The following is a 20,007-nucleotide window of genomic DNA, read 5'->3' on the forward strand; positions in this document are numbered from 1 at the left end:
TTCCCTAGGATGCATCACTGTCAGGTTAAAGGAAAACAGAAAAACTTACCTGATAAGTGGAAAACAGATGTCTGAGTTGTCCAAACAGTGTCACTGAGATCATGGCAAAACAGTGACAGCAGTGCTGGTTCCTGTGAGTTGGGCAGAGGAGCCACTCTTATTTTCCAACAGGCTTACTCTGACAAGCCTGCCATCACCCCCACCTCCTCATGTTCTTTCCTTGGGGAAGGCTGATCACCAAGCAGTGACTACACCATTCAGAATATATATAAGAGCAGAGAGAATGTGTACTTGTTGATAGATGGAAAAGGGGAGGAGAAAGGAGACGGAGGCGGGTGTGAGGAGGGGAGGGGAGATAAGGCAACAGCAGTGGATGGCACTGTGAAGTTACAAGGTGAAATAAGTTTCCAGGACACTCAAATAGGCTGTGAGGAACGGCTGAACTTTGCAGGATCGAGATGAACCACAGTCGTAATCTGCTGTTACAAAACAGTAGAGGGAGGCTTTCAAGTCAAAAAGAGATCCAGGTAAAGAACAATGATTTACAGAAACATAGAGGATATCATCTTCATAAGACTTGATGTCAAAAGAATGTTTAGTAAGACATTCTTTTGACATTTATATGTCTGCATGAATCATTAAGTAGCTTCATAGTTATTAGAGCAAAACTGAATACCTTACACATACAACAAAAACATTCATCTCTCTTGAACTTTTTAACTTTTATGTTTAAGACACAGTCTTAAATGTATTTTATTTATTTATGTTATAGACCAGCACAAAATCAAACATAATTGTGAAGCGGAAGAAACAGTAACAATGGTTTTCACATAAAAACAAAATACAAATGTAAAATGGGTGGTGTGCATTCCTATTCAGCCCCCTTTATTATGATACCCAATAAATTGCATAAATGCACAACCTGATGGTAGCATTATACTGTGGGGACATCACCATGCTTCTACAAAAAGGACAGGAAAGCTGGTCAGAGTGGATGGGAAGATGGATAGAGCCAAATATAGAGTGTGTCTGGGAGAAAACTTTTTAAAGGATGTACAAGATTTGAGACTGGAGAGGAGGTTTACCATGACAACAACACTACAGCCAGGACCATAAAGGAATAATTTAGAATAGAGCATATAAATGTCTCACAATGAATAAACCTAAATCTAACTGGATCTGAGTTAAGACTTGAAAATTGATGTTCACAGACACTCTCTATCCAATCTGACTGAGCATTTATCTTGCAAACAAGATGTGCAAAGTTGTTATAGAGTTGAATCAAAAGGTGGTTCTACAAAGTATTGACTTAGGAGAGTGGAATACAAATGCACGCCACACTTTTCAGATTTTTATTTATAAATAAAAAACAAACAATTTATACTTTTTAAAATATGTATGTATAATAATTAAAATGTAACATCAAACTGCACATGCACAACTCAGCAGTAACACAATGGCAAACTATTTAACAACCCAAAGTAGTATTGCAACGTAATATTTTTTGAACAAAGGGAAAGACATTCCTGATGAATTTGTTGGATACATAGTATCAGTTTACATTTCCCTTTTTTGTTTGGAATCATTGCAGGAGACACAAGTTGAGTGGTTTCTTAAAAATTTGATTTTTTTCCTTAATTGTGAACAAGTATGATTATGAGGGATTTTGAATAAAATGTACAGTGGTCATGTTTATTCTACCAGAAAGAGGGAAAAGGCTTGCAGCTCCATGCAAGTTCAAGAGTGGAAAGGAAACACAGGAGAGAACAAGCATAACAAAAAGAAATCTATGAGAGCAGTAGAGCTGAACAGTCCAAGGCCAGTGGAAGTGAGAAAGGCTCAGCTTAACCACAGCTGGACATTCTCACAAGCAAGAAAAACACTGGCTTTGCTTTTAAAGGGATACAAGTCTGAATTAGCGACAGCAGGGGCAGCAACAATGACAGAGAGTAAGATCATTGTACATTGTTCAAGAAATATCACATAATGCTGAATAACCATCAAGCTCTGTTGCCTCTGATATTCAACCACTTATCTTGGTGTAAATTATAGAGTTCATTCAAATTTTATGGCATCAACCTGACTTTTAGGTATAATCCTTACGTTGTTCGCTTTGGCTGATTTACAAAGTGATAAAAATTAAAATTTCCCAATTCCATCACAGCACATTTTAACTGGAATGATGCAAAACTGAGAGAGTTCACGACTAAAACATTCACAACATAAGAAGCTTGCACAACAATTCTGTCAGTTTGCATATTAATCTACAGCCGGGCTAAAATATACACTTTTTTGACAACATTTTTAATCACTGTTTACCATGTTTCTTTCTGTTTGGATTGTCTTCAGGTCTGTTCTCATTTCAGAAAGATGATAGTTGAGATACTGACACAAAATCTTTCAATATTCAAAAACCAGCAATTGAACCACTGTAAAAATGATCAAATGACTGTCTGAGCACCTCTAAACTATAGTTCTTATGAGGTGTTTCGGGTCTGCAGTGGTCCGTCAAAAGTGTTACAGAGAGAACAGTGATGGTTTGCATGGCCCTGTTGCAAACCTTTTCTCCAGGTTCCCCAGATCTCAATCCAACCAAGAATCTGGGACGTGCTGTACAAACAACTCCAATGTCAGGTGCGGTGTAAAGGAGGACTCCAAAAGGCAGACGGACAAGAAACATACAGGTCCTTCTCAAAATATTAGCATATTGTAATAAAGTTCATTATTTTCCATAATGTCATGATAAAAATTTAACATTCATATATTTTAGATTCATTGCACACTAACTGAAATATTTAAGGTCTTTTATTGTCTTAATACGGATGATTGTGGCATACAGCTCATGAAAACCCAAAATTTCTTTCTCACAAAATTAGCATATCATTAAAAGGGTCTCTAAACGAGCTATGAACCTAATCATCTGAATCAACGAGTTAACTCTAAACACCTGCAAAAGATTCCTGAGGCCTTTAAAATTCCCAGCCTGGTTCATCACTCAAAACCCCAATCATGGGTAAGACTGCTGACCTGACTGCTGTCCAGAAGGCCACTATTGACACCCTCAAGCAAGAAGGTAAGACACAGAAAGAAATTTCTGAAAGAATAGGCTGTTCCCTGAGTGCTGTATCAAGGCACCTCAGTGGGAAGTCTGTGGGAAGGAAAAAGTGTGGCAGAAAACGCTGCACAACGAGAAGAGGTGACCGGACTCTGAGGAAGATTGTGGAGAAGGGCCGATTCCAGACCTTGGGGGACCTGCGGAAGCAGTGGACTGAGTCTGGAGTAGAAACATCCAGAGCCACCGTGCACAGGCGTGTGCAGGAAATGGGCTACAGGTGCTGCATTCCCCAGGTCAAGCCACTTTTGAACCAGAAACAGCGGCAGAAGCGCCTGACCCGGGCTACAGAGAAGCAGCACTGGACTGTTGCTCAGTGGTCCAAAGTACTTTTTTCGGATGAAAGCAAATTCTGCATGTCATTCGGAAATCAAGGTGCCAGAGTCTGGAGGAAGACTGGGAAGAAGGAAATGCCAAAATGCCAGAAGTCCAGTGTCAAGTACCCACAGTCAGTGATGGTCTGGGGTGCCGTGTTAGCTGCTGGTGTTGGTCCACTGTGTTTTATCAAGGGCAGGGTCAATGCAGCTAGCTATCAGGAGATTTTGGAGCACTTCATGCTTCCATCTGCTGAAAAGCTTTATGGAGATGAAGGTTTCATTTTTCAGCACGACCTGGCACCTGCTCACAGTGCCAAAACCACTGGTAAATGGTTTACTGACCATGGTATCATTGTGCTCAATTGGCCTGCCAACTCTCCTGACCTGAACCCCATAGAGAATCTGTGGGATATTGTGAAGAGAACGTTGAGAGACTCAAGACCCAACACTCTGGATGAGCTAAAGGCCGCTATCGAAGCATCCTGGGCCTCCATAAGACCTCAGCAGTGCCACAGGCTGATTGCCTCCATGCCACGCCGCATTGAAGCAGTCATTTCTGCCAAAGGATTCCCGACCAAGTATTGAGTGCATAACTGTACATGATTATTTGAAGGTTGATGTTTTTTGTATTAAAAACACTTTTCTTTTATTGGTCGGATGAAATATGCTAATTTTGTGAGATAGGAATTTTGGGTTTTCGTGAGCTGTATGCTAAAATCATCCGTATTAAGACAATAAAAGACCTGAAATATTTCAGTTAGTGTGCAATGAATCTAAAATATATGAATGTTAAATTTTCATCATGACATTATGGAAAATAATGAACTTTATCACAATATGCTAATATTTTGAGAAGGACCTGTAGGTGGTGAGGAAATGGTTTAATAAATGAAACTTATTTCGGAAGGTGGTGGCAAACACAGGCATGGAAAGGCTTGGCATGATCAGCATGAACTGACTGAACACAGAGTGACATGATCCAAAATGTTTCCGCGAAGAATGAACAGGATGAGGAAGTATATAAATGGCAGGACACAGGTGAAATAACAAAACTGACATAGTGCAGGTGGGCCAAATGAAGCTGATTGCTTAACAGAGACAGAGAGAACAAAACGTGACTGGAGCAAAACCGAAATTCAAGGATACAAACTCATCCGGAAAACATAATGTACAGAACACAGAACTAGAACACAAGAAACTAGAGCACAGCCAGGAAAATAATAAACAGAAACAAGATCCAAACTGTAAACTGAAAAAGAATAACCAGTACCCAAACAAAACCCAAACACCCTCAAATCATCACAACCAATCCATGGAGGTCTCCACCTCACTATTTACAGGACTTAAATAATCTGCTACTAAAATCTTGGTGCCAGAAAGAACAGTAAACCTTTTGGAGCCTAACTGAGTTAATGCGTCAATATGCCAGGGCTATTATGTAACAAAATGGCTGACAACACCCTGATAAGCAGGTGGTCATAAAGTTATGTCTGATTGGTATATATTTTTGTAACCTTACAGGGGAAAATATTTAAAAATGTCTGAGGGTTTTACATATATTGAATCAAATTCTGAAATGCTCTACTGCGGCCCCAACAATCATTGGTTGTACAGTGTGTACAATAAATATTAAACATGTCAAAATTTTTCTAATGGGGCTATTGACATAAAAGTTACACCAGATGTTGACAATACTCCAAGTAATCCATACATACTGAGGAGTGGAAGGATATTAGTTCACACTTGAAGATATGGGTAAAAATTGGAATGACACCAGTACGGTTTGTCTCAGGAATGCTGTCTCAGGTCACTCAGTTACAATGGCCCCTATGGACACTCAAAGCGCAAGGCTCTACTAATGAAGAAAAAGCATGTTCAAGCTTGTTTAACATTTGCTGCAAAACATGTGGAGAAGCCAGTGAAATACTGGGAGACTATACTCTGGTCAGATAAAGCCAAAGCTGAACTCTTTAGGTGTGATTCCACACACGTATTTGAACGAATAATGGTTCTGCATATCTCCCAAAAATACCAAGCCAAAAGGGAGGTTTGCAAGTCGGTAGAGATGGGTACCAAATTCGGTACTTTTATAGGTACTGACCGAATTCCGTGGGTACTACCTAATACCGTTTCACGTAAAATCCGACGATACCGTGTTTTGGTACCTAACGCATCATTGTGACTCTGAGGGAGTTGATGAATGGGCGATTTTCCATGCCGGACATGAAGATGGCATTGCACGCACCAGAGCGTAATGACATCAGTAGCTGCTGGTACAGTCAACAAAGCAAGCCTGTCATATAGAAAGTATGGCTCAGCTTTTCAAAATGCGATGCAGATTATGGTGCCTGCAATTTTTGTGACACGAAGTGCAAGGTCGGCGGCAGGAATACTTCTAATCTAAGGAAGCACCTGGTTAAGTACAATATTTTTCTCAAGGCTGTAGATTGCACAATTTTCATCAGCTTTACATCTACAACTAAAACTCCTGCATTTGGCACCGTTAGCATGCCTGCATCTGTTATTGACTCATTGTCTGCAGCCAGCAACATGAGAGAAGAAATGTTTGAAACAACTGTGACGGTACAATACAAACAACTGGATGTTGTTTTGATATATTCATTACATTTTTATATTGAGAAATAAATATGTTAAATTGTAAAATTTTGAGATTTTACTATTAAACGAATTCAAATTTATTACCATATAAACACACAAAAGTAACGAAAACTGGTACTGTTGAGTACCAATACCGATTCCAAGGTACCAGGCATCATTACCATATCGGTTCAAATGTGAAAGGTGACCATCCCTACAGGTTCAAATATGTGTGTGGTGTCTTACAGCATATGGTACTGACCTCATATATTTAAAGGGAGGATTGAGAAATGTATGGAATATATCGACATTCTTGAGTAGAATCTGTACAGGAAACGAGTCAGGATTTCCAAGCAAAACAATAGTCTCAAGCATACAGCCAAAGAAATTCTAACTGGTTTAAGAGAAAAAAAAAGAAAGTAAAAGTGTTACAATAAGCCAGTCAGTCAACTGAAGATCAGAGTGCAAGGAACCCCAGAACCCTCAAGATTTGACAGTAGAAAATGGGTCAAAATTACACCTGAGCAATGCATGTGACTCGTTTCTCTATACAGGAGACGCCTTGAACTTTCATCACAAAAAGAGGCTTTTCCACATAGTATTTAATACATTTTTGTAAGTGTGTTCAATCCTTATTCCCTATCATTCGAATTGCTTTACCCATATCGTAACTCTTAGACAGATTTCCTTTAACGTCTCTGTATATTTGTGTGGATTACTTGCATTGTTGTTGAAGTGTTCAATATTTCTTTTACCTACTTTATATTAACTGATTTATTTGGTCTCACTTATTCTTATGCCCTTAAGTACCACATCCAGCCTCTTTGACAGTTACTGTATAATACATCTAAAAACATTAAAGAAAAACATTTTGGACTTGTTAGAAAGTTTTGTATGAACAAAAACACATTTTATGCTGGGTTTTCTCTCCCTCTTGGCGTTATTATCTGGATCACAACAGCTGCCAAGATTAGACAGACATTTTGAAGTACCTGTAGTCTTCCTAGCATAGTGAGATTAAAGTGAACGAAGCCAACTGTGTTGCTGAAACATGTGCCAGCATTGCAGTGTTATTTTTACACAGAACATAAGGGAGTTTGTCAAAACAGCATAGACTAACAACTCTAATCTATGTGAAGAACATTGAGGGGAAATTATGGAATGCATGTTTTATAGTCTAATAGTCTAATAACAATCACATCATGCTGTGCTTTAACAGAGTTGTTTATGCTGTTCTATATGCTGTCTTATGCTGTTTGTTCTCTTATGCAACGTGAACAGCTCAGAGCTGTGGCAACAGACAAATACAGTCCATAACTCCAGCATCATCAGAAAACATTCCAGCAATTACACAGTCTGACTCAACATCTCTGTTGCTGTTCGACTTGCCTTCAGATTCCCATCATACCATAGATCACGGGCAGATGTTCTGTATTATCACTTCTGTCTGTAGCTTCAATCTTTATCACTCTTATCCACTCTGTGGATCTGCTCAAACATCACGCAGCTATTTAATGTGCAAAGATAACACATTTTACAAAAACTGCTGGTTAAAAAACAGCTGGTTTTAGGGTTAAACACATATTTTGGTAAAGAAACTCTTTAATGTGATGAGTTCTTTAAAGAATGAACATAGTCTCAGAATAAATATTTTCTTCCCAATCACTTTACAAGTGAAACTAGGCAGTCAGCATTATATCATAAATTTAATTGCAAAATGTTCTTGTTAAGTGAAATATCAGCTCCTATTTAGCCATAATGCTGGGCAACAGTAAAAACTTGGATAATCATATAAAATAACGATGTATAATATCACCTGAAGTTATTGGGCCTTATTCATGCCTTAAATTAAAATATAGCTGATCATAAATATGTATAAGAATCTTTCTAATGTCACTGTACTGTGAAAAGAAAACCCTTCTGTAATTTGCCCTTTTTGATAAACATAAAACACTGCACAGCGATAAAATAAAAACAAAATAAAATCTGATTTTATTTGGTTAAAGGTCTTGGGTCTTTGAAGTTTTAATTTTTTTTGACAGAAATAATTTAAAGTCAAGATACAACAATTGGTCAGACAGAGATCGGAATCAGACAAATTTCCCTTGATCATAACTGATCGGTAATCAGCAGGCCGTATTTATTACATGCACAACTAAGAACTCCCACCATTTTCAGTTTATAAACACAACAACCAACTGCATGTCCATTGATGGACTGGGAATAATGTTGTTTTTCCTTTTATGTACTAAATGTCCTATCGTTTGTTCGTCTAATATCAGGAACCTTCAGAAATGCTGTATGATGTTCACTACTTGGATTCAGATTGCGCATGCAAATGAACGCATGGTTATTTTCATCATAGTTTCTTTCATGCTATCTTGACAACAAAATAAACAAATAATGGGTGTGTCTGTTGGTCTATTTACATCTGTATTATTTGAAAATGTTCAACAATAACCCCTACCAATGAACGACTGGTAACATCAATATTTAACAAAAGAGAGTCTCATCCATCACTGTTTTGACAACATATGACAGGCCCACAATAGGGTCTCAGTAATCCGTCAGAATATTCCTAAACAATGAGACATGACAGAGAGTAAAGAGGATATAATTTCCAGCACTCGTGAATAGAGATGTAAACACTGTCTGTTGTGAGTGTAAATTACAGTGTAGCACACACACGCTGCCTGACTCTTCTGTTTGCCTGTTTTTATAGGAAGAAAAAGATGTGAGGGGAAAAAAACGTGACTGGGGGATTGCTTCTGAAGAAGGGAGCCGTGACAGTCACACAACAACAGCCGCTACAGATTAATTCCCTTCAGCAACAACCCCTGCCCTCACCTGTTACAACATGCTCTGCCAGGCCTCCAATCCACCAGCAAATTCCTTCCGCTCAGAGCCGTGAGGTGGAGGGTGAGGACGACTGAGGGGTTTGTGGGCTTGACGTTGCAATTGTGATGTTGTGTAATTGACAGGTATGATCACACCCAGTGTCTGACACCACCCAGTACCCTACTGCACTGGGACAACAAACGCATGCTGCCTCTTGGTGCATGAAAATACCTGCCAGGTTGACAGTATTATTCAGAATAGACAGAGCTAAATACATAGTGTGTGCAGAGTAAAATCAATCCCATCTGTGTGGAAAACACATGATAAAGGACAATTACAATATAAACTGAAAAATCTTTGTTGTAATCTGAGTGTATTGTGAACTCAGTCTTGAGATAAAAAAAATATATATCTATAAAGATCCAAATAAAATTCAACCTGATTTATTTTGCATAATGAGAAGAAAGAAAATTGGATCAACACCCAATAAGCATCTTGTTGTGATGGTGGGGAATGAGATGCAGCGCTGCTTTAAAAACAGCTGCCCTAAAGCAAACTGCAGCAAACAGCTGACTGTCTGCACTGCTTCCTAATCCAAGATTGTAACACATCTTCAAATTATGTTTTGTAAACTTTGATTTTCTTTTTATATTTTTAACTATTTTAAATTGGCTGTTTTTTATTTTTAGATTTAGATTTACAGTTTAGAGTACAAAACATGAATTAGATGTACAAGTTTGAATTTATTGTGGCTATTCTTTAATCACAGTTGTGGACTGTTGACCTGTCCAGGGTGTACTGCGTCTCTCCTGAGTTCTGGAGATAGGAACCAGCTAGATCCTTAATGTTAGTCTACTTTATCGATTAAAAAATCAGTTTTGATGTTTGAATTATTGTTTAGTTGGAACACAAAACTGTGCCAGACTTAAATTGTCACCCTCAAACAAAAGGAAATTATTTACAATGACCAGAACATTCCAGGGACCACCAAGCTCAAGTATATCATGAATTGAAAGCTACAGGAACATCAGTGATACTGTCCACAGTGAAGCAAATTTCACATCACCATTGACTGAGAGGCTGCTATTCAACAAAAAGCCCCCCTGCTCCAAACTCGACATCTTCAAACATGACAAAAATTTCCAAAGTCACAAGCAGACAAGCCACATGCCTTGTAGAAAAACATTTTAGTCAGTGACAAAGTTGTTGAGAAGTACAAGTCAGGTTGGGGTTATAAAAGATATCTAAATCTTTGATGTTCCCCCAGAGCATTATCAAATCCATCATCTTCTAATGGATACCACAACAAACCTTCGAAGAGAGTGCTGTCCACCAAAACCCACAGACCTGGCAAGGACGGCATTAATCAGAGACGCAGCAGAGACACCAAAGGTAACCCTGAAGCAGTTACCGAGTTCCACAGCAGAGACTGGAGTATCTGTCCCTAGGACCACAATAAGCCGTACACTCCATAGAGCTGGACTTTATTTAAGAGTGGCCAGAAAAAAAGCCATTACTTGTTGGAACGCACATTTTCAGTTTGCCAAAAGGCATGTGTGCGCTGGTCAGATGAGACTAAAATTGAATTTTCAGACACCAAGGAAAGCGCTATGTTTGGCGCAAGCCCAACACATCCATCACCCCAAGAACTGTTTTTCAGCAGCAGGGGCCGGAAAACTGGTCCTAGTCGAGGAAAAGCTGGATGGTGCTAAACACATTGATATTCTTGAGCAAAAATCTGTCAGTCTGCCTGTGATTTAAGACTGAGACGGAGGTTCCCCTTCAAGCAGGACAATGATCCGAAGCAACTCTTGGTTTGAGGGGAAACGTTTAAATGTGTTGGAGTGGTCTAGTCAAAGCCTGGTAGAATATTAAATAAAAGAGCAGAAAGTGGGCTTAGCAAAATTGGTTTAGGAGATGTAAAGTTCAAAGGATTTATTTGAAAAGAGATAGCATTTGCCAAAAAGGAGCAGTATGAAAAACCTACATTATATTTAATTGTTATATCCGTCAACATTTGTACAAAGCTGCACATACACTCTGTCAAAGCAAATTGGAAACCTCCATTTGTGAAGCGAGTCCTGTCTCCTCATTCATCTCTCTATCTTTGAAACGTCTTTTAACAGAGCAGAAGTCAGTAATTGAATTTAGCTTTCTAATCTCCATTCTCTATTATGCATTGATTTTTTCTCTGCACCTGGGGCCAACACAATCGTCTTTTTTTCTTATCTGACCGTGAGTACACTTGCGTTTCCCTGGTGTGGGTGAAGATAATCCCCTTCTACCAGACTCATCAGACCCACACACACATTTATGGAAGATCCCCGGAGACGACAGTGTGCCAGACGGTGCACCTAGCTACCTGCCAGCAATGTAAAGCAGATGGATGAAGGAGTGAACCCAGACACAAAAATAAGACTCAAAGACTACATAACATTTAAGTATTTCTAATGCGTACTTAATATTATTCATCCTCATTAAGGTGGCAGCTAAAGAGCATTGAGAGGGATGCACGGTGCAGAAAAAAAAAGGAAGTGCAGTGAATTCAAAGAAGCACAGCTATCCTCATACATGTCAATACAGCAGGAAGGATGAGCAATTTGTCATGGCTTGAAAGCTGAGAAAACTAAATGTAAAAGAAGCTTTTATCATTTCATGAATCAAAACAGGGCAAAAAACTCAGAATGAAAGTCTTGTGAATAATCAATTTATCTAATTTGAATGGAAGTCTCTGACTCAGTCTGGTTTTATTTGAAAGAAACCATTATGAATGCAGATCATCATAGGAAAGAGGAATTTAAAATGGACTCAAAGTAAAGCAATGAAGGCTGTGCATTCTATCTTAGGTGCAGTGCATGTGTTCTGATCTGATATGAAACGGGAACAGTAGCAGCATGTTTCAGCACACAGCTCACTGGGCAACAATGAAGAGCCAAATACCTGAGGAACAAGTTAGAGACCCCACAAAGATAAAGACAATAATCACACTCGAGAAAACGACTAAGCATTTATTCAAAATGTATAATGTATGAGACAGTGTAATTAAAAAATGTTTTTATTCTTTACTTTTCATTGTACCACTTGATAAACTCCAACTAGAACCAAATCTGTGGGTTCTACACTTGGCCAAAAAAACAAAACAAAAAAACACTAAGATTAGAAGTAAAATTGTTGCACTATGAAACTAATCATCAACCAGGAAAATTGTCTGCCACGACATAACTGAAATACACTGATGTAATATTCTAACATCTTAAACATGACATTCTGGTTGTTTATTTGTTTCTATCTATATCATGTGTGTGTATGTATGTGTGTGTGTATACAACTCTACACTATACACTGTCTTCAAGAGCTGCTATTTTTAAATTTTGTGATGCTTTTTTACAATGACAGTAAAGCGATTCTGATTCTATGTGAGAATATACACAAACATACATAAATGCACATATACAAACACACACACATACACATAATATAGATAGAAGCAAATAATAAAGAAACAACTGGAATGTCATGTTCAAGATGTTAGAATATTAAACTTGTATGTATTGATATTGCAGTAAGAAAATGAAAATGATAATTATTTAGGTTTTGGATGAATTTGCAGTGTTTAGGGCAACAACAGCTTTTAGGTAGACATTTTTAGATTTAATTTGACCAGTGTATTTCAGTTATTATGTAATGGCAGACAATTTTCCTGGTTGATGTTGATTAGTTTCATAGTGCAACAATATTACTTCTAATCTTAATTAAAATCTTTCTTTTTTTTTTGGCCAAGTGTAGAACCCACAAATTTGGTTCTAGTTGGAGTCTCTCAAGTGGTACAATGAAAAGTAAAGAATACAGATATGCAGCTGAGTCTTCTTAACGGAACATTTACAGATTTTTACCACAAGCACTGTGCCAAATATGGCAAATAAGTTTCATAATGCCAACAGATCTGTCTGTTATTTAGTTTAGTGCAATACTGCGAATGGAGAAGAATATACATTGATTTGCACAAATATTGATACTCCACCTTTTTTTTCCATCTTTTTTGTAAAGTAAAAGCTTAAAGTGAACCGCTTCTGTAGTGACTAATAACAGACAGTAGAGGGCGACAAGGCACCACGATACCAACACTTCGCGTTATTTGTACTCCGTGACTGAAGATGGCAGCAGCAGGAACAGGAAGTTAAAACATTCCCCTGTTAGATAAGCGATTGTTATTCAACATTAGTTAGACATGACTTGCTTGAAGAGAATATTTTACCCAAACCGCCGTATTGAAGTCGGGCGGCTTATTGGACTCGCTCTTACCTCTGGCAGATGTTTCCATGCGGAAGTAGTAAGAACTAATGTTATTTAAAAATAAAACTGTTTGCAGATTGTTGCAGAATATCAAAATCATCTCAGCATGTCTGTTTCCTGACCTCAGTGAACCTCCTGTTCACCCCACAGGTCAGACCCGAATCCAGCGGACTGGCCATAATTCATCACAGCATGTACGTGTGCGAACTTCCAGCCAATCACAGGTTCCCGATGGCCAAGTTCCCCCGAGTTTTACACTTCTTACTTCAGGACCAAGTCATTACAGAGAAACAGGTGAGTAAGACAAGTACATAAAACCTTATTAGATTTTTTTTATGTTTTCTCTGCAAAACTATTTTTTTAAAAGGACAACTAGTTTTTGTACTTATTCTCAAGCAGTGGGTTACCAGGCTTTTTGAACGTATTTTATCATTTTCTTTAGGAACTGGCAGCTTTCCCCACTTATTTTCAGGCTTATTCAATGTACCTCACCATTTGTGGTGCATCTGTTAGGGTTTGGGGAGAAAAGGTTACCCAAACCTAAGTGGGAAGTACATAAAAGATGTGTACACATTTCAGGAAATCTGGTAAAGAACCACAGTTAAAATCTATCATAAAGTTCTGTGTTCCTAGTCGCTCATTGGCAACCACCAAACATTTAAAATAATTTTTTAGCAGTTTTATTTAACTTTCTATCAACTCTGACCATCTTCCCTGTCCCTGCTTCAATTCAATTCAATTCAAAGATACTTTATTGATCCCCGAGGGGAAATTAGAATTCCAGTACAACCCATCCAAACATACATCATGACACAAGACAAGGGGGGGACGGGTCACCGAGGCTTTACTGCCCACTCACAGGCGCTGCCCTTGTTAGATGAGAAAAGACGCCACATTAGATAAGTAGTGGAAAACAAATCACTATTTCACACTTTATCCTTAGCAGGATACAGTTTGAGATTGCAAAAAACCTCAGCACAAAAAAGCAACAAGTTCACAAAACAACATCATGCCGGGATCAGTGAAGGTGGTTTGAGGGGGTGCATATATTTATCTTGAGCATGTGTGTGTGTGCAAGTAAGTCCATGAAGCACTTTCCCAGAGGCCATTGTCCTTGATGGTACGTTGGAATGTTCATCAACCGGCCACAAAGTTCTGAGCAGGTCCACAGATGTCCTCAGGGAAGGGAGGGGGGCAGAGGGAGCAGAGCGTCATGTTTACATAACTTCCAGGAGAAGTTGAAGATAGCCAGCCATCAAGGCCGTGCAGGGGAGCCAGATTCAGAAAAACAACAATTATTTGGGTTAGGCTGACTCTTAATTTTCCGTCAGCCTTGAGAGTCTCGATGGTGCTTCTCAAAGGCGAATCCAAACAGCCAAATTCCTGGACTTTCGCCAGATCCAAACGAACAACTGTCTCCAAGATTTATACCATTTCACCCCTGAGTCCAGGAACCGCAACCTGCCTGCGATCCTGTGTAAGGATCACATCCAGTCTGCGATTCAGCTCACCTAACATCTCAGTCTGAGTGTTGATCGCTCTGAAGATCCCATCACACATGCCAGGCAGCCTTACAATGGCCAGAACAGCTGCTGACATTCTCCGAATTTCTCGATATGCCAGGTAACCACTGACTCCAAAAAGCGGAAATCCTGATATCAAACATCCAATTATATACATATTTTCCACATCCTCGACTGAAGTGGGCTCTCCTTCACCCTGTCTTCTCATCGAGAAAATTTGATCAATTGCATTGAGAGGCCAGCTGACCAAATCCATAACTCAGAATTTGGAAGACATGCAAAAAGAGGCTCCAAAAAGAAGACAAGACATAGAGCTGAAGCAGGGCAGATATGGGAGGGGTGCGGGAGACAGAGAAAAAGCGTCCTCCTCCACCGAGAGCAGAAAGAAAGCTGAAGAAAAGCATACCCACAACATGATGCTGCCACCACCATGTTTCACCATTGGGATGGCATGTTCAGGGTGACGTGCAGTGTAAGTTTTCTGCCTAACATAGCCTTTTTTTTGTGAAAGTTCGGGTTTTGGATTCACATTCATTACCCAACTTTCTTGGTTATAAAATGGTTTCTTTATTCTGGTAAGGACATGTGGTTTTATGACTCTAACAAATAGTAGCCAGTATTTTGGTTTCATCAAGAGTCCTAACCCGGGTAGTGGTGCGTGGCATAGCGGTAGAGCGCGTGACCCATAGGCTTCAGTCTTGATGCTCCTGTCACGGGGTTCGAGTCCTGACTACGGAGATTTGTGCAGCATGTCTTCCCCCTCTCTCAACCCTACTTCCTGTCTGCCTACTTCAGAAAAATAACAAAAACAAAGGCCACTAGTGCCACAAAATAAACCTTTAAAAAATACAGTCTTAATCTGTCACATTTTTGAGTCAGCTGGCCCAAACGGGGCACAGTGTAGTACAAGGTTTTAAGGTGATGAACACAGGTAAATTATGCAACTAATTTTCAAATTTTTTAACCATTTATCTCCATATCTAATGATACTTATCCACAACATAAAATAAACTATTGGTCTTTGGCATTCAATGGTGTACGAATTAGCGAAGAGGTGAATTGACCTAAACCCTTCATTCTTTTTCTAGGTCACAATTATGAGCTGTTTTGTGTTGCTCCATCAGATTAAAAAAACAGGAAAATACACGGAAGTTTCTGGTTGGAACATAGCTGAATGTGAAAGAGCTCAAGGGATATTAATACTTTGCAAGGCAATGTCCATTGATTGTAAGAGAAAAAATTGCAACAACCTAAAATGAGTAAAACAGGTGCAATTTCCCGTTAATGTTAATCTACTTCCTTACAGTAGGTGTGGGTTCCTGAGATTGCCTCTAAGGAGTTGCTCAGCGGCGTGCATACTGAGGGTTACCTGAACAACTTTATAAGTGGGAGAATAGATGAGCAAGAACAGCGGAGGATGGGCTTTCCTTGGAGCAAGGGCATTGTGCGTCGGTGTCGATACGAAACAGGTAAGAGGAACAAGCTTTGAGCTGGAGACCTGACTACCTAGTCAGATTGTACAGAAAAGTTTACAGTCGCTCTGCCTCTCGTGAAAGGTGGGACTGTTCTTGCTGCTGAAGTCGCTGTGCAGAGGGGTCTGGCATGCAGCACGGCGGGGGGAACCCATCATGCTTTTCCCAGCTACGGCTCGGGGTTTTGTCTCCTCAATGATTTAGCAGTTGCAGGCAAATACCTCATGAACAGCTCATCAAGGAAAAGAAAGGTTCTAATCGTGGATTTAGATGTTCATCAGGTGAAGTTTAACTAAGTCATTATGAGTTAACACTAGCATTCATTTTCATTTCTAGGATCAACTTTCATTTAACTCCTATGTTTTGTGTCCTGCAGGGTGACGGCACTGCTTTTATATTTAAAGACGAGCCGTCTGTGTTCACATTTTCAGTGCATTGTGGGAAAAATTTCCCTCTCCGCAAACAACAGAGTGACCTGGATATCAGCGTTGAGGACGGGCTGGAAGACAAGGAATACCTCTTCACAGGCATGTTCACAACGATAATCATGAATTCTGCATGTGTCCAACACATTTCTGTAGTAATACAGAAAACCTGTAATGGTTCTGAAATTGTAGGTTTTTTTCTTCAGACCCAAATAGATTTACTTTTGTATTTGTTTATTTGTATTAATAGTTTGAATAAATTACATTTTAGCTACTCGATTCTGTCATCAACAGTAGCAGACCACCTTCCCTGGCTGCTGGACAGTTTCCGTCCAGACCTGGTTCTGTACGATGCTGGTATTGATCCACATTGGGAAGATGAACTGGGAAGACTCCGACTGACAGACCACGGTGAGTTTTTCTTCTGGCATTCAGGCATTTTATCTACACACTGAAGCTGTTGTAGCATTCACACTAAAGTGCAGAAATGTTCCAGAAGGAAGACAAGTGAGAACAAAAAGTAGGCTGCAGTTGGTCGAACAAATTCTGAAAACAGCTCCGCAGTAAAATGTTTGAAGCATCAGAAGGTGAGATAACGTGCAAAGGTAGCTGGGAATCTTGTCTCTATTATGGATAATAAAACACATTTGGAATTAAATTAACAAACCATGCAGCTTCTTCAGCAAAAATAGCATCATGAGCGCTACTGACAGATGCTGCTCTGGCACTCATTTCTGCATATACTCAGCAGCGAGAGCCCATTTTCTCCTGTAAAAAATCCTCTGCTCGGAGGTACAAAAATAAACAGCAAATGCTGAAAAGGCTGAACCAAATTATCCAGACATTGCCAAGTTTGAAAGGTAGAGGTCCAGCAATCAGTCTTTTTGGTTGTTTTTGTGAAGCTGTGACCTGCCGATATCACTTCTATCTTCAAGAATTTCAGTATAGGAGAGACATAAAAAGGGCATTTGAATAATTTTTTTCAAGCCTTCCTTCCGTGAGCGGTCATTAACTATTTATCCTAGGAGCAACTTCACGCCGTGTGTAAGAGAAAGCAGTCGCTGTAAAACCAGATTTTACTCCTTTCAAACAAAGACATGATGATTCCGGAGTTAACTGGCTTTAGCATCTTAGGTTAGCAAACAGTTAGCACTGTTAGCATTGGTAACTGTAAACAGCAGTGTGTATTCCATAGAGAAGGTAGACCTTTGAATCAACAGATAGAACAAAGCAACTTAATACGTTCAGTCTTCCTGCTTTTGGCTCGATCTGCTCCTTTCTCTGGTAAGTAGGAACCAAAACTGCGAACAAATAAAATATGCGCCATGTTTTCTGTTCAAATGAAGTGTTGCTGTTAGAGCAAACTGTTAGCGCATGCAAAGGGTGTGTTCATTAACTGGAAAAACATCAGATTTTTCAGTCTTGCCGATCAGTCATCACGGTTGGTCAAGGTGAAAATCATCTCATTTCAGTCACCAGACAATTTTTCGGTGCATGGCTGTTAAAAAGAGGCTGTAATATTTCTTCTAGGGCTCTACCAGAGGGATCTTTATGTGATGAAGACTGTGGTAAGCAGAGGTGTTCCTATCGCTACTGTTATCGGTGGGGGATACTCTAGAGACATCGACAAGCTGGCCCTCAGGCACTCCATTGTCCACAGAGCAGCTACTCAGGTAAAAGAAATTCAGTTGCTTAACCACATCCCTTCAGTCCAGACATCATTTTGAAGTTGGAGTGATTATTGCATTTGTCGTCTCCCTGTTTCAGGTTTGGCAGGAGTGTGGAATGTAAAGCCATGTCCTGAACTAAGTGGATCCTCAGAACTGTGACCTTCAAAACCCAATAGTTGGGAAAGCAGCAAATGTATTTGTTCACTGCTGTGGAGTTTAGATGAAGCAGTCTACCTGTAATAAAATGTGCACTTTTATAATTAAATGAATTGCAACAAACATAAAAAATCGCTCTTTTCTTTTTTAAGTCTTGGAAAAAATAGCCTTATACTTTCACTAAAGCTTTTTTTGACTTAGGGAAAAATTCCAAATATGCTTTTCAGGCATTGGTCCTGAATTAATAACCACCTTATAAACAGTTAGTTTTCCAGAACATTCATATTTACGCTCATGTCCCTCCAAAAAAAATCCAGATTACACTTTCCTATAAACCTTTTAAAAAGATGGACTCTATATCTGATTAATGGGAAACGATAACTGGAGAACGAATGATGGCGACAAAATGGCAGTAATGGCAAAGACGTGTTGACACATTTTTTAACTTTAATTGGTGAAAATATACAGATGAATCATGACCCAAAACAAAGGTTTTAAGCAATTCTAACACTAGTTGCTCCAGTAACTAAATAAAGGCTGGCTAGGGATCAGGAAGGAAACTCAGAAATGGGATGTCCAAGAACCCTACGGTCTTCAATAGTATTTTTTTTGCTTCATTTGAATTCCTTAGCGTTTTTAATTTCCAATTTTTCACTTTTTAGACCCTGCAGAATTAAGCATAATATGACTCCACAAATATTGAAAGGAGAACTATTCTGGACTTTCAAAAAAGGACAATACTCTAAAAAATAAAAGCCTTCATATTTCACACAGCAGATAATTGCAGTATTTGGCTGAACACTAGTGCTGGGACTCAACCAGTGTTGGAAATGGGACTATGTTGGCCTTTTAAAATAAAGCTTACTGAACCTTTCAAAATAAAAGCTTCCATTGATTTGTTTTTTAAGCTGATAATGGCACACACAATAATTTTAGAATAGCATATTAGTAACAGACCTAAGTCAGTCCTTAAAACACAACCATGCTGGACTTTCAAAATAAGATCAACACATACTCTACAAAATAAAAGCCTTCATATTTCACACAGCAAATAATTGCAGCATTTGTCTTAACAATATTGCTGGGAGTCAATCAGTGATGAAAATGGGTCAAACATCCTTTCATCCTTACTGCTATTTTCAAAATAAAAGCATCAACATTCCTTAGTTATATTTGGTATTTTAAGCCTATAATGGAATACAATGTGATTTTAGCATAGTTCTCACACTTAAGATGCAGCCTTACACAGCCCAGTGCAACTGGTCAAACAAGAACAGGTCTAGGTGGATATCTTTGCCTTCTACTCTCCATCCTGATGCACACTGGGACTATCGCAGCCTCTCTGGTCCAAAAAGCGTACACCAAGACACAGGCCCTGTCTAAATTTCTTCAGAAATTTTCTAGTTTCAGGATTATCGTTTACTCATTCACGTAAAATTTCTTGTTAAGAATGTATTCTCTTTTTCAAGATAGACCTGGCTCAAAGGCAAGGCAGTAAAACATTTAACGAATAAAATACAGGGCTTTTAAACAAACTACAATTACTATTCAGCATAAGCAGCTGAACAGCATCATAAACAGTCACACTGAGCAAGTGAAATCT

At 39.0% G+C, this 20,007-nt stretch overlaps 2 protein-coding genes across 6 annotated transcripts in view; one reads left to right on the forward strand and one right to left on the reverse strand.

The window, feature by feature from the left end:
- Positions 1–227, reverse strand: part of stard13b (StAR-related lipid transfer (START) domain containing 13b) — an 84,664-nt gene extending 84,437 nt beyond the window's left edge. The window contains exon 1 of the mRNA XM_047391555.1: positions 50–227. The gene's annotated coding sequence lies outside the window, so the exon portion shown is untranslated. The remainder of the gene's footprint in view (positions 1–49) is intronic.
- Positions 228–8,528: 8,301 nt separating this feature from the next.
- hdac12 (histone deacetylase 12) lies at positions 8,529–18,536 on the forward strand. 5 transcript variants are annotated; one of them, XM_047390904.1, is made up of 9 exons: positions 8,529–8,946; positions 10,133–10,257; positions 13,309–13,452; positions 15,991–16,150; positions 16,238–16,434; positions 16,530–16,680; positions 16,873–16,989; positions 18,109–18,251; positions 18,346–18,536. In XM_047390904.1, exons 2-9 carry the CDS (start codon positions 10,159–10,161, stop codon positions 18,367–18,369), a joined length of 1,035 nt encoding a protein of 344 aa, XP_047246860.1. In that variant the 5' UTR covers positions 8,529–8,946; positions 10,133–10,158; the 3' UTR covers positions 18,370–18,536. The 5 variants fall into 5 exon arrangements, with proteins under 5 accessions (XP_047246860.1, XP_047246863.1, XP_047246862.1 ...); XM_047390907.1 differs by lacking the exon at positions 10,133–10,257 and having other exon boundaries at positions 8,750–9,008; XM_047390906.1 differs by lacking the exon at positions 10,133–10,257 and having other exon boundaries at positions 8,750–8,946.
- The last annotated feature ends 1,471 nt before the right edge of the window (positions 18,537–20,007 follow it).

Source organism: Girardinichthys multiradiatus, chromosome 18 (assembly GCF_021462225.1).
Source record: "Girardinichthys multiradiatus isolate DD_20200921_A chromosome 18, DD_fGirMul_XY1, whole genome shotgun sequence".
NCBI classification, from domain to species: Eukaryota; Metazoa; Chordata; class Actinopteri; order Cyprinodontiformes; family Goodeidae; genus Girardinichthys; species Girardinichthys multiradiatus.

Bases quoted from the DNA above. Each gene is read 5' to 3' on its own strand.
- hdac12 (XM_047390902.1), top strand. From the start codon at position 13,094: ATGACTTGCTTGAAGAGAATATTTTACCCAAACCGCCGTATTGAAGTC. The intron at 13,453-15,990 runs GTGAGTAAGACA...TCCTTACAGTAG, and splicing joins AAGTCATTACAGAGAAACAG to GTGTGGGTTCCTGAGATTGC. The intron at 18,252-18,345 runs GTAAAAGAAATT...TCCCTGTTTCAG, and splicing joins TCCACAGAGCAGCTACTCAG to GTTTGGCAGGAGTGTGGAAT.